This window comes from Mustela erminea, chromosome 8 (assembly GCF_009829155.1).
Source record: "Mustela erminea isolate mMusErm1 chromosome 8, mMusErm1.Pri, whole genome shotgun sequence".
NCBI lineage: Eukaryota > Metazoa > Chordata > Mammalia > Carnivora > Mustelidae > Mustela > Mustela erminea.
Genome location: NC_045621.1, coordinates 81,621,788 through 81,637,158, shown reverse-complemented (window position 1 = coordinate 81,637,158; position 15,371 = coordinate 81,621,788). Strand labels below are relative to the sequence as shown.

General features: G+C 38.6%; 1 protein-coding gene across 4 annotated transcripts in view; it reads left to right on the top strand.

Annotated features, from left to right (window-relative positions):
• EPC2 (enhancer of polycomb homolog 2) overlaps positions 1–6,077 on the top strand; it is a 117,572-nt gene extending 111,495 nt beyond the window's left edge. For all 4 annotated transcript variants that reach the window (XM_032356186.1, XM_032356185.1, XM_032356184.1 and 1 more), the window contains 3 exons: positions 1,307–1,466; positions 2,404–2,737; positions 3,981–6,077. In XM_032356186.1, coding sequence (XP_032212077.1) covers positions 1,307–1,466; positions 2,404–2,737; positions 3,981–4,053 — 567 coding nt within the window. In that variant the 3' untranslated portion in view covers positions 4,054–6,077. The remainder of the gene's footprint in view (positions 1–1,306; positions 1,467–2,403; positions 2,738–3,980) is intronic.
• Positions 6,078–15,371: the final 9,294 nt, after the last annotated feature.

The following is a 15,371-nucleotide window of genomic DNA, read 5'->3' as shown; positions in this document are numbered from 1 at the left end:
TTCAGTGCCATTTGGATGTGCCCAATGTGCTGAGAGGTAATTCTCTTGAATTATACAGTAAATCTAAACAACATAGCTTCTTGTCTCTTTGAACCACATTCCCCTGAAGAAAAAAATTGCCGTCAGGTGAAGTTGTTTTCCGTAGGCATGATTAAATGAATACGCTAGAGATAAGAATAAAAATAACTTATGAAATTGTCATTGCCAGAAGAAACTCGTCCTGCAAGCACCTTGATAAAAGCCCTGTAAGACTTATTTTGAATTCGTGGCCTCCAGAACTGTATGAGAATAAGGTTCTGTTGTTTAAGCCACTAAAAATAAAGCTGTAATTGAAAAGTTGTTTCAAATTTGAGCCATCTGAAAGAAAGACATCTAGCATTTTAGGTCTTAATTCTGTTGCTTCATAATTCCAGAAGTAATTCTGAAGGAATAACTGAGATGAGCTTAGTCTTCGTTGTATTCTGTGAGCTCTCAGGTCAGCATCTGCTGATGGAAGTTCAGTTCAGCCTCGGGATCACTAGATACGCTAACCTTGCAAATCCTGAATCCAACAGTGACATCAGGACCCCTCAGCATTCTTCTAGCATCCAGTTGGATTTGGGACTGGCCACCATTCTAGAGCTGTTGACTTTTACTAACAGCCAACCAGTTTCATACAGAATCAAGAGTAATAGCCATTAAACTTTGTTTGCTTTTCTCTTGGGTGACTAGCCTCCTGCAGGGTTAGACCAGACATGTTTTTACATTGTGATAAAAGTGATAAAAGTTCCTATGATTTCCTTTTGTCCATAGTATCTAGATTATCGAGTATTTTTTTTTTAATTTTTTTAATTTCTTTAATTTTTTTTTTTTTTTTAGATTTTTATTTATTTGACAGAGATCACAAGTCGGCAGAGAGGCAGGCAGAGAGAGAGGAGGAAGCAGGCTCCCTGCTGAGCAGAGAGCCTGATGCGGGGCTCGATCCCAGGACCCCGAATCATGACCCGAGCCAAAGGCAGAGGCTTAACCCACTGAGCCACCCAGGTGCCCCTATCGAGTATTTTTAAAGGAATTCGTTAACACTGGAAAAATTAATAGAGTATTAAAGGTTTGAGGTTTTCAATTCCCTAGTTCTGTCTCCAGAATAGTTGCTTCTCAGTTTTTAGTCATTTCCCTGCTTCATACGCCAAAAATAGTCTGTGGAGTCCTAGATCTCTTAATCTAAACACTTCTAACTGTTCAAGATGAAAAAGGCAGCTGTCTTTTGATTCGCCCATTTCGTAATCACATCTGAAAAATTGAAAGTGTAATTTTGTTGCTCTTACAGGGCTCAAGCACCTCTGACTGTATGTCTAAAACACTTGACTCAGCCAGCGCCCACTTTGCTGCATCCGCAGTGGTCAGTGCACCTGTTCCAAGTCGTGGTGAGGTAGCCAAGGAACAGAACACTGGCCACAACAACATAAACGGTGTTGTCCAACCTTCAGGTAAGCCTCTGGTTTCGTGTAGTGACTTATTAGCTCAAAGTTGTAACTCACTGATTTGAAATATGGTTATTATTTAAATGCAAAGTGAAAGCATCGTACAAGAAGTCAGTCAGGACTCTTCAGAATTTCTTTGGATATGTGTGGTGGAATAGCTGAATGTTTTCTAGAATTGACATAGCACCTGCTCCCTGTTTCCTCCTGCATCCACTAGATAACTTCTGTGTAACTTTTCCACCTTGCCTAGTTTTATCCATGTACTATCAGTTCCTTCATATGCAAGGAAACATATTGAGCTAACTGCTGACCATCACCATGGAATTAATCGATGCAGTGAAAAAAGGCAAAATATAATCCACGTTGATTTCTCAGTAAGCTTGAAAATTGGTTTACCATCCTACCAGCCCATCAAACTGCTTTCTCTGTCTCCTCTTCTTGAAATACAGTAATACCCTGGATCCTTGTCTGCTTCTTACTACCCCTTCAGTCCTCAAAGACTTGCTGTTCTTATCAGCTTTCAACTACTACTCAGACCCTAGGCTTTTCCACTTGCTTTTAGATATACCCATGATCCTGATTGCCCCTTTCTTACTGATTTCTTCTTGCATGTGTAAATTCTGATGCAGTTCAAAACTATCATTTCCACATGCTTTCAACCTCCAGAGAGGATCTCTCTGGCCCAGTGTTTCCTACTTTCCAAATAGGGATGCAACAGAATACTTTGTAAAACCCTTTTATGCAGGCCAGTAGAAAGATCTACCTTTGGGGTTGTAACAGGTAAGTATGTTGTGATTAGGAGCTCGCTTTGAAGAGGTTATTATGTGGAAAATTAATATGGTATTTAATTAATATAATGTTTGTACTTTTTATTAAACTCCTGATTTTTTGAGAGTTTAGTGTCTCCTGATACAAATTGAATGATTTTCTTTTCCTCCTTCAGGAACCTCTAAAACATTATACTCCACCAATATGGCTTTATCATCCAGCCCAGGGATTTCCGCTGTACAGCTTGTAAGGACAGTTGGCCACACCACTACAAACCACTTAATCCCAGCATTGTGCACAAGCAGTCCTCAAACACTTCCCATGAACAATTCCTGCCTGACAAATGCAGTGCACCTCAATAATGTCAGTGTTGTTTCTCCAGTCAATGTGCATATCAATACACGGACTTCAGCACCATCGCCAACAGCCTTAAAACTTGCCACAGTTGCTGCCAGTATGGACAGAGTGCCAAAGGTTACTGCTAGCAGTGCCATTAGCAGCATAGCAAGGTGTGTGTGTGTGTGTGTGTGTGTGTGTGTGTGTGTGTGTGTGTTTGTGTGTGTTTCCAGTACTATCTATCCTTCTCTGCTGGCTATCCTGTAGGAAGAAAAAGACTTTTTTTTGTTTTTTTAACTGCCTAAGCAATAGTTGTTTATTGATTGACTTGCTTTTTAAACAGATACTGAGATCTGCTTAGTGTCGAGTTCTTTGACTTAGATTCTTTTGTTTGAGGTCACTAGGAAGATGCTTAAATGACAGTCATATAAAAGTATTAAAAACAAGGGGGAAAAACACATCAAATTAAAAACAATAAACCCCCAAGAAATACATCAAAAAATATTTTAGAAGCTTCAGTCTTCTGTTACTTTTTGGTAGCATAGACAGTTGGGAAGGTTAGAGGAGGTGTTATTACTTCCGTGTAAGAGCTTTTATTTTCAAATCAAGATTTGTGTTCCCTTCAGTATTACACATAAAGGGAAAGTAAGTTATTTTCTCTCTGTAATAAAATTGAGAATATTCGGGACGCCTGGGTGGCTCAGTTGGTTAAGCGGCTGCCTTCGGCTCAGGTCATGATCCCAGCGTCCTGGGATCGAGTCCCACATCGGGCTCCTTGCTTGGCGGGGAGCCTGCTTCTCCCTCTGCCTCTGCCTGCCACTCTGTCTGCCTGTGCTTGCTCTCGCTTCTCTCTCTATGACAAATAAATAGATAAAATCTTTAAAAAAAAAAAATTGAGAATATTCTGAGATTAGCTAAATCTGTGATAATATATTTCAGGGTATGTTTTTATATTTCTCTCTGATACTAATATATTAGAGCAGTGCATCGAAACAGTTGAGGTGCATGAATTAATAACTACATGACCTTAAACCTATAAAATTAAAGTATAATGTAAAGTAAGTAATACTGTGCTTCTAATGATTATTCTTTTTGAGCATTATATGCTTCATCTATTGTAAAAAACTTGGATGGTCCTGTGTTACATTTCATGAGTAGTTTGTCATTGGCTTCAACTAAAATACTGTGTTAAATTACTGTGTTTCCTAAGTAAACAGTTAAAACCAAGTAATTACAAATTAATAGGATTTCTTAGCTGAAAAGAAACTTGCCCTCATTCCTGTATAGAAATGATAAAAATGGGAAATACTCTTGTGAAGTATGTGTTTAGTTGTAGTTACATAAAAAGTGTCTGTAAATACTGCTAATGTATTCTAGAGAGCACTAATGTTTATTTTACTCTTGGCCTTTTTTTAGAGAGAACCATGAACCTGAGAGATTGGGCTTAAATGGAATAGCAGAGACAACAGTAGCTATGGAAGTGACATAACCTAAAACATGTGGCTTTTGACCTGTGCTGATGGTGTGCAGTCATTCATATTCCAGCTGAATGCAAAAGGCGACACACTCTGTGGATCACAGAGTGTAACAATGGACCTAAATGGACTACAGTATATCGGATATTAAATCGATATATGATGTATATTTTGTAAAATTGGGAAAATCACTACCTTGTAAAATAGTTTATTTGTATCATCAATATTATTTCTGTTACTTGAATAGTAGATATTCATCATCATGCTTTTGCACTTGAATTTGCAACTGAATGGATTTTAAAAAATAATTCTTTAATGGGATCATGAGCATGAAATGGGATCCTGCATCACTTGTTTTAACTATTTATTTTGCCATGTTTACATTTTGTATCTTGTAAAAATAAATCCAACTTTGTGTCTAAAAAGTTAAAGATTCATAGCTAGGAAATGAAATTCTTGTAATTTTTTTCTAAAGGAACTGTAAAGTTTTCACTTGGTTCATTTTGTTTCACAATTTGACTAGATGGACTTTTTGGTAAATACTAGTGGCATTTCACTGTCAAATATGAAGTTCAAGGCAAAATAGTATTTTCTATTACTGTGCAGGGGAAAGGGATGGATCGATACATGCAAATTTAATGTAGTAACTCACTTTTCCATATATTTTGAATGTATATTTCTATTTATAATACCAGTTTATAAAAAATAATTACACAGGAAAAATGGACTAGGAAAAATTATGCATCTAGCACATTTAAACTGTGCAGATAAGAAAATTTTTCAAGGATTACATTTTATCTGAAGACTGCGTATTTTAACTGGCTTAAAAACTGTAACACACCACATAAAGGATATTTTACCAGGTATGTATTGCATCATATCATTGCAATAATTATTGGAAGTCTAGATATCGAGCCATCCCAGGTGTTGGGAGGGGGGGAGGGTTGTGGCAAGATTGTCTTTTCAATTTTGGAGAGTTTTCCTGTGGCTACAAGGCAAGTAACGGGTTGGAAAAAGTCTGACTGTAAGCGTTGGACACCTTCATAGTGTAGTGTTTTAGTGACTTTTTTTATACGGTTCTTGTAAATTAGATACGTGTAGTGGTGTTTCAGAATGTTTGTTTATGCACTAGTTCAGACAACTTTCCCTGTTACTTGTTCTTGATAAGTGAAAACTGCAGGGAAATAAAAATACATATCAAAACATGGACATGCTGCATATGTGTTTATTTCACAATGTGCACACAATATAAGTGAAAACTTAAGGGAGATGATAGCACTTAACAGCACTTTTCATTTTCACAGTGCTTTCCAAGCATTAATGAAAAGAATTATAAGAAGCTCATCTGTGGGCACTATTGGGTTTCAGATAATCCAATATAAACTACCTTTGATATGAAAAGTTCTTAAAATATTTTACGGAATGTAAGCAATTTGCAGTATAACATTCATTGAACTCTCATAAATGAGCCTCATTTTATAAATAAAAGTTTAGAGTAGAATTATATTGCAAGGGGGTTTTGTCAAGTAAGTACTGGGAAATGTAAATATTTTTAATGAATATGATTAAAACCATTTCAAACTTACATAATTTTATACTTTACATTTTTTATATCTGCAGTCCTGAAAGTTGTAAATTGATATGTCAGTTGAATTAATGGGCCAAGATTTCTGCTGAGAGTGGTTTTTATTCAGGTCCTAAATGTGTAAAGCAATTTATGGTCAAAACCACAGAAAAAAATAAATTTAATTTCTTCATTGGTTGTGACCTGATAGGATCCATGCTCGTTTCTGCCATACTACCTCTGGAGTTACTCATTGCTGATGCTATAAAGGAAATAATTTTGATTTGATTTGTATTATGACTGTGTTCATTCTGCTTTTAGTTGGATGTATCTCCTTGCTATTAAGAACTTAACAACTTTAGTGCCAATTTTGGAGAAAGCTTTTTTTTCCATTTTACTAAGTAAAGCATGAAGTGAATTTGCCTTATGTGATATACATGTTATAAATAATTGAAGTAAAGCAAAAGAACTATCCATTTGTACAGTTTCTGGAAATGTGGCAAATCCAGAACTTATCAAAGACTGGTGACCAATTTATTTGTTCCTTTTGAAGTAAAATAGAAAAATAAGCCTTCCTTATTTTGGTGGTTGTAACTGTTTCACAGATGGCATTTCAGTTACTTGCACACACATTTTTCCAGTTCTTTTCAAAAACTTTTAAGTGACAAAATACTTAGTTTCACCTTATTAAAAAATTGTTTGTCTTTGCACTGGCCCTCCACTGGGCAATACCACCATACTTGGTTTCTGAGGAAACTAGTATTGGTACTTGTAGTTCAGTAGCCTTCTAGAAACCTTGGAGAGTGGGTTTTTTGTTTTTGTTGGGATCAGTAGGTTGGTTGATTGGGTTTTTTGGGCTTTTTGTTTTTAAACAAAAGGATAACTCTCATGTCCTGGGGTATCTTATAATTTGATATAGATAGAAATATTTATATAAACTTACAAGATAATCATTATGACCAGTTATTTTGATGTGGCTGTAAGTATATCTGAGGATGTTTTACATACCTTTTTTTTTTTTTTTGGCAAAAGACCAAAGGAAAAATAAAATCTGGAGGACATTTACAAAATTACTTATGTCACACACACACATTCTTTTTTAAAAATAGGGAGGTACAGTATTTCCACCTTCATTTAGTGTTTAGTGTTTATTACCAAGGTTGGTTTTTCTGTGGGAAGAAGAACAGTAAGGAAGACTAACATTTTAGAGACTTACCCTTAGTATATACTACTATATTTGAATGTAATGTTATATTTTGAACAGATTTTTTTGATCAATAATATACTTCTGACAGAAATGTCTCATTCCTTAACTAACTTGGCAGACTATTAAATTTCAAAAAGTCAAGTGTATTTCAAGAAATTTACTATTATGTAAGACGAGGCTTTTTTCATTAGTAATTGGAATATACTCATGTCTAACATCATGGAGCATGTAGTTTTCTCTTAGTGATTTTTTTTTTTTTTCATTTTGTTCTAACAATTATATAAGTACCAGTAATATCCCCATTTTACAAATCAGGGAAGTGAAGCTTGGAGAAATCAAACAACTTGCCCTATGTCACATAACTGATAAGTTACTGAGCCAGGAATTAAATTTAGGTAGTCACCACACTTCCAACCACTGCTTCCCATCTTTAAAGTGGAAGTTCTCTTCAAGGAAGTACTTACTGTACTTCTCAGTCCACTTGGCAGCATCTGTAGCAAGCAGAGCCTCAACCTTATTTAGAAAACAGCCTCCCTCAATCTTACACCACCAGGCAATCAATGTTTTGTTTTGTGTTTCCAAGACTGAGTGCATTAGATCCAACTTTGGCTTCTAGCCATCCACCAAGCAACCCCAAATCCATTTATCCTCAGTCAGCCAGACTTAGCCAGTAAGTGCTTACAGCTCTCAATCAGCATGGGGCCTTGGGAGCTACATCTGGGCAAGGACTTGACTGAATTTTAGCCTCTTCTGGACCTTGGTTTCCCCATCTGAAAGATGAGCAAGTTCCTGAGACACCTGGGTGACTCAGTGGGTTAAGCCTCTGCCTTCGGCTCAGGTCATGATCTCAGGGTCCTGGGATCAAGCCCCGAATTGGGCTTCCTGCTCAACAGGGAGCCTGCTTCCCCCTCTCTGCCTGCCTTTCTGCTTACTTGTGATCGCTCTCTCTGTCAAATAAAAATCTTTAAGACAAGCAAGTTCCCAAAATTCCAGAAAGGAGGCCACTAACGAATTGGTGGGGGATTAAGTATGGCCCATGTCCCATTGTTTTCTCCCCAAGGAGCTAAATGATGTGGGAGTTAAGGCTGAGCATACAGTTACTCCAGAGCTGCTTTTTTTAAGTCATTAATGTCATCAAGGCAGACTAGCATATGGACAATTGTATTCCAAAAGGTAAAGTAGCTGAGTTTGTGTGGAACCAATAATTCTAGCTAGCTTCAGTGACTATGGGTCTCCAAAAGTCACAAGGAATCTATTATTTTTCAGAGGTGTCAGTGAAGAAAATGAGACCATGAAGAAAACAAGTTTTCAGTGAAGAAAACAAGACAGACCACAGTACAGTAGAATATCGGAATTTATCAGAACAGAATTTAGTGAGTGTGGTTTTAATCCTTTCTCTACCATTTAATTGGCAGGTAATTTTAATATCTTCCTATCTCTGAACTTGGATCAGAAGATGAATGGGTAGAATTAGGTAATCCGTAACATCTCCACCACCTTTGATACTACAGGGATCAAATCTCCCACTTCCTCAGGTGGTTCCCTTACATTCCAGAAAAATCACTTTCACTATCAATTAATTTAGCAGCAGTATTCAAAAGAATCAGTAACAAATCAGACCTCATATACCTTCCTACTATGCCTTTTCCATTCCCATTATCTGAAGGGGAACTGTTTAATTTCAAACGGGTTTTGAACTTTTTAGCTGTGGCTTACTACAAAGCTTGAAATTTAAACAGAGAAGAAGGAGGTTGACACTAAGCCACATATTTCTCCAGCAATTACTTACTTGGTACCAAATTTTAGGCTTGGTCTTTTTCTAAGTGAGGTCTTCTGTGTCATACTAAGATTAAGAGTTCTACATGTACTTAAGTATTTGCGTACTTCAGATGTTATGTTCATGAACTCCCCCTTGTAATATCATCGTGTATTTGAACAAAACCCCTACTGGACTAGATAACTGATTAGAATACTATTGCAAGTCAAGGTGACAAAATATCTCTGAACATTGACCCTTCCTCAGAGTGAACATCATCCTCAGGAAAGCCTACAATTCTGCAATTACCTTTATTGCTAGAACAAAAGAGATTGACTCCAATCACAAAAAGAAAATTATTCCACCTTCAGTATACAAACTCCTGATTTAGTCAACAGCATATTCTACAAACAATCACATTTTCTTTTTGCTAATGTTGAAAACCTTTAACCATTGGTGCATAGACGAACAATGTGTTCTTCCTCTGCTCAGTGCCAGAGACACTGGAGGTCATGGCATGCACACACAGTTTCTGTCTTACTGATGCCTGTCTCATGTGCTGTTCTCACTGCCATAAGTAGCTTTTGGCCAGGGGCCACATGAGCCCAGAGTAGCGGTAACCAAGATGCAGGATCTCCGCTTTCAACATGGCATCTATGCGATCTGCTGAGGAATAAACTACTACAAACAAACCATATATTATATGAGTTAGGAGCAAACGAAAATGAAGGTGGAGCTGCTCTTTGTTCACATCAGGAAGCTCAAGTAGGGAAGAATCCACTTCTAAGCTCCCTCAGGTTGTACACAGAATTCACCTCCTTGTGGCTATAGAACTCATAGTGATTTGCTTCTTCGAAGGTAGCAATGGAAGAGTGTCTGCTATGTGAAGTCCCTGCTTCAGAGAAGACTAGACCTTCTTGACAGGCCCGTCTGATTAGCTCAGGCTCATGCATTAATCACATTTGTATAATTCTTTCACTTGCTCTGCTCTGTTAGAAGCAAGTCACAGGCTTTGCTCACACTCAAGAGGAGGGAATTACACAGAGATACTAGGAGAGGGGAATTACAGGGCCACCCACAGGCATACCTGTCCCACTGGTGTAATTGGATTAGCCCTGGCCCACTAATTGCTCTCTCCCTGCCTTCCCCCATCTCAGTATCTTGGATTAACTTCAAAAGAACAACATATTTTTAATGAACATTTAAGGTACACTGTAGTGCAAACATTTTTCCATTTTATAAATCATAAATTGCACAGTTCTGGGTGTTAGGCAGGAGGGCAGGTCCAGTCTGGCCATAAGGTTGGCCATCATCAGCGTGAAAGCTTTGTGGAAACTGGAGTGGATGAGATCAGGTAGAAAAAGAGGAGGAATAGCAGAAGAGTGAACAGTCAAACCTCAGCCTCCATGTGGCCAGAGGAGTGGGGAGGGACAAAAGAGACAGGTAGCAATAAGGGAAGAGGAGCTGTGACCCAAGGGCTTTTAACTACCTTCAGAAGAACCATGCAGAGATAGAGTACAAGTGGGTAGACGTGAGTGTTGTGGTTGGTAAAGAAATAAGAGGTGGTGAGAGTTCAGCAGGGGCATGAAAAGTAATGACACGATGAGAAAGCCTGCCTTCAAGTCCTTTCCAGCACTTCTAGCTACCACAAGCACTTCAGAGAGCTTTGAAAAGTACAGATGTGTGGGGGTCTCATCCCCGGCTGGTTGAATCAAGATTTCCCAAAAGTGGGTTGGGATACCAGTATTTTTTGTTTTAGTTCTTTTGTCTGTTCATGTGATCAGTTCGTTGGTTGGGGTTTTTTTGTTTGTAAGTTCAATAGATGGTGTTTGTTGGTTGGAGGTAACGTTAGGAATGACCAGTCTGATCTTTCTGTTTACTAGTTATAATCATAAACAAGTAACTTTACTAAAAAGCTCAGAAGGGATTTTCTTAGTTATCAAATAAGGAGGGTTAAATAATTTCCCTAGTCCCATTAGCTCCAAAGAAATACAAAGAATGCCTCTCACTGAGCAAACTCCATATTCAGCCACTGCTCAATATGAAGCATTCCTTATAACAAATACTGTTGTTCCCCTCTCTTTTAATGTTTTCAGATTGTATGCCTTAAAAAAATAATTCTGTCTTAGAGTTCTCAAATTAACATGGTGGTTATGTAAATTCTCTACAGCAATTGGTAAATATACCTCATACTTCCCCATTTCAAGAAATCTAAATTCTAATCTAACCACCTCCAGAACATTATCGTGCTCAGAGAAAATTACTCCCCGTAATGATCTAACAATCTCTTTTTAAACACTCTATTCACTCCAGTGTTAACAGGTCTTCAGGCCCTCGAGACCTCGGCTGTCAGCAACCACTTTCTGACTGTATACTACTACTCTGGTATTTGACTACAAGAACAAAGTTACTGTCTTCAGGAAGCCGTTGAGGAGAATTTTGCTTGCGTAACATTACACAGCATTGGAGCTTCTCTTTCCCAGGACCTCTTTGCTTCTATGTACTACTTTCTGCCATGGATTTGAATACTATTTTTATCCCAGAGACTTTAAAATTTTAATCTTTATCACAGAACTCTGCTCTAAATTCCACTCTTTCACATCCAAGGCTCTGTTGACAGCAGCACTTCCAAATCTTACAGACCTGCCAAAACATGTCTTGCCTGCATACTTCCACATCAGCCTCCACCACCTCCTCAGGCCATGTCCACACAGCCCAGGCTCTACCCTCTCAGCTATGGCACCGCCAGGCACCTAACCATTTTGATTCCTCCCTTTCCTCATCCCAGCCCTGTTCCAATCCATCCACAAGTCTTCTGACATGAGCTCCACAATGTGCATGGTTTCCATCCATTTTTCTCTTTGTTCAGATCGCCGCTCTCTTGTCCAGAGCACTGCCGTCTCCTGCAGGGTGGCAGTCTCATGACCCTTCTCCCCACTTCCATTCTTGCTCATTTCCAATCAGTTCACTCACAGCAAATGTGATCCTTTAAAAATCAGCCTTTTGTCTGTACTGTCATTTGCAAATATCTTCTCTCATTCCGTGGCTTCCTCTTTGTTTTGTTGACTATTTCCTTTGCTATGCAGAAGCTTTTGATCTGATGAAGTCCCAGAAGTTCATTTTCGCTTTTGTTTCCTTTGCCTTTGGAGACATATCTTGAAAGAAGTTGCTATGGCCGATGTCGAAGAGGTTACTGCCTATGTTCTCCTCTAGGATTTTGATAGATTCCTGGCTCACGTTGAGGTCTTTTATCCATTTTGAGTTTATCTTTGTGTATGGTATAAGAGAATGGTCAAGTTTCATTCTTCTACACGTAGCTGTCCAGTTTTCCCAACACCATTTATTGAGGAGACTATCTTTTTCCTCCTCTGTATATTTTTTCCTGCTTTGTCGAAGATTATTTAACCATAGAGTTGAGGGTCCATATCTGGGCTCTCTACTCTGTTCCACCGGTCTATGTGACTGTTGTTGTGCCAGTACCATGCTGTCTTGGTGATCACAGCTTTGTACTAAAGTTTGAAATCAGGCAATGTGATGCCCCCAGTTTTGTTTGTTTTTCTTTTTCAACATTTCCTAGCAATTTGGGGTCTCTTCTGATTCCATACAAATTTTAGGATTGTTTGCTCCATCCAGCTCTTTGAAAAATGCCAGTGGAATTTTGATTGGAATGGCATTGAAAGTATAGATTGCGCTAGGCAGTATAGACATTTTAACAATGTTTATTCTTCCAATCCATGAGCATGGAATAGTCTTCCATCTTTTTGTGTCTTCTTCAATTTCTTTCATGAGTGTTCTGTAGTTCCTCGAGTACAGATCCTTTACCTCTTTGGTTAGGTTTATTCCCAGGTATCTTATGGTTCTTGGTGCTATTGATTCTCTAATTTCCCTTTCTGTATTTTGATTGTTAGTGTATAAGAAAGCAACTGATTTCTGTACATTGATTTTGTATCTTGCCACATTACTGAATTGCTGTATGAGTTCTGGTAGTTTGGGAGTAGAGTCTTTTGGGTTTTCCATATAAAGTATCCTATCATCTGCGAAGAGAGAGTCTGACTTCTTCATTGCCAATTTGAATACCTTTTATTTCTCTTTGTTGTCTGATTGCTGTTGCTAGGACTTCTAACACTATGTTGAACAAGAGTGGTGAGAGTGGGCATCCAACAGTACATTTAAAAGATTATCCACCATGACCAGGTGGGATTTATCCCTGGGTTCCAGGGGTGGTTCAACATTTGCAAACCAATCAGTGTAATAGAACAAATCAGTAAAAGAAGAGAGAAGAACCACATGGTCCTCTCAATTGATGCAGAAAAAGCATGTGGCAAGAAACAGCATCCCTTCCTGATTAAAACCCTTCAAAGTATAGGGATAGAGGGAACATTCCTCAACGTCATAAAATCTATCTATGCAAAACCCACAGTGAATATCATCCTCAATGGGGAAAAGCTGACAGCCTTCCCTTTGAGATCGGAACTCGACAAGGAAGATCCTTTAAAAATCAGATGATCTCAGTTGTCTTCTAAAGCTTCCCATTGTTTCCCATTACGGTTTATCATGAGCACATCACAAAGGCACACGCAGGAGTTGTGTCTTTCCACAAGATCAGCTTTATTCAATCATAAAGCAAAGTGAAATCACAATGACAATGCAGTTCAGGATTCCCCACTCAGTGACAATTCACCATGGGATTAAACTTGGCTTCTTCCACAGCCCATGGAGCAGGACAGAAGACAAGCCGCACAACAAACAACGTAACAGAAGGGCGCAGAAAGTGAATGAACCAAACGTAAAGTCAGTCTGGGGGTGTGCAGTTGAGGGAAGGTTTCAGTCTGGCCCCAGGTCAGCTCTCTGTACTCACTGCTTCTGACGTTCAAGCAAGAAGGATCTCCGTTCTGTTCAGAGATCCATCGGGCAGAGCTTTCGGCGGCTGCCTTTTATAAGTCAGACATAGCGGGGTCATGTCCAAGGAGTCTGGCGGTATGCTGCCCAAATCCTTCCCTTCCCATTTCAAAGGGATTTAATCAGTTTTGGGTCTGTGCAGACCTCCTCTGGGTCTGCTTATTATCAGTTCTGGGGTGTGAGCATTGGTCCCAGTGAGATCTCCTAGCTGCAGTACCTTAACTGCTTAGGTCATTACTTGACACAGGCCCCTGCTTGATAGGAGAGACTCCATTTTGCTCTCTACACAATTAAAATCCAATTATTTTAACTACCATAACTACCAAGATTCTAAGATCTTGTTCTTCCTTCTTCTCCTAACTCATCTCATATTACTTTTTCCCCATACCACACTCCAGCCGCCACTGGTAGATCCAATCCTGACTTTAACAAATGATTTCCTGCCTCAGTGCCTTTGTATGAGGACACAACTGTCTAGAATACTCCTCTCTGCCTATTAGCTTCTTATTATCTTAGGCTTAGAGGGTCCCCCTCCTCAGAGAGATGCCCTCTGGCCATCCTCTGGTGTTCTCTGTCTCAGTTCCTTATCTATGAATGATACAAAGGAAATATTTTTAATTGTATTATTTGTCTGCTTACTAGTCCCTTCGCTGCCTCATGAGCCTCATGATGACAGGGACTTGCTCTCTGTTCAATCTCTGTGCTTGGCACAGAGCCTGGTACGTGGTAGTTGCTGAAATATTTGTTGAACAAATAAGTGAATGATTAACAATTAGTGCCATCAAACAGAATTGAGAGATTTCCTTCTTATTTTTTATTCTTTTTATGGCTATTTTAAACTGAAACACGGTGATCACTAAATATAGTTTCATTTATCTTGTACTTATTAGCCAAACAGACTTGAAGTCTAAAATAGCCTAATTATGCTTGAAATGCTTGACCTATGGTTTCTGAAACTGGTTTACTTTTCGAAGCATCCTTAGAGGGTTGCTGTCGTCTTTTTTAATCTGTAGTCTAGCAGATGGTTGTAGGTGGGTAGTGGCAGAAAATAGGCTTTGATTTAAGATTCCCAAAAGCTATTTTTCTACTTGTATTTATACAGAATTAGCAGTTATGCTCAAGTATAAGAAAATCTGGGAACAGACGGGATAGCTGCTGGTTTCGTCATTGTATTTGTGAGTTAGAAATATTTCTTCATCAATGATTACTGTAAGACTCATATCTGGTTTTGTGACTAATCAATGTTTCCTTATGCATTATGCTTTCTGGGTATATTTTTATCAAAAAATCAGATTTCAACACGCTTACCAGGAATGTAATGAATTATTAAAGCTTTCCACTTAAGCTATTTTGAAGGGAGGATGCTTGCTCACACCAAAGCCACACCAGATGTTCACCCCAAAAATGCAAATAACACTTGAACCCAATTGTTGATCTTTGACCCCCATTCTCCTCCAGAGGTGGCTCACCTTGGGCTTAATTTTTCACCTGTAAACCATTCTGTCTGGCTGCTTTAGAAAGTGCTGTTCTTCCCAACTTCCAATACCACAGGTGAAATTTGTTTCTGTGTTCATCAATGATGAACAACCCTTGTTTCAAGGGCTTTACCTTTTTCCATTTTGTCTTAGGGAATATACTGCAATAGATTTTTTTATCCCTAAAAAGCCCTACTGATGATCTTGTCCAACTCTCTTATTTTACTGACAAAGAAACTGGGACCCAGACAGGTGAAGAAGCCTGCCCACAGCTAGGTGGTGCCCAATTTGGAACTGACCTGACAAGTTTTGGGAATTCCTAGTGTACTTTTGAACATTCATGACCAATAAATGCTTGTTTCAGTGGTTTTCAGCTCTTAGTTCTAAGTTTGTAAGTGTTAGATGGCCATGTTACTAATGAACATTTAAGT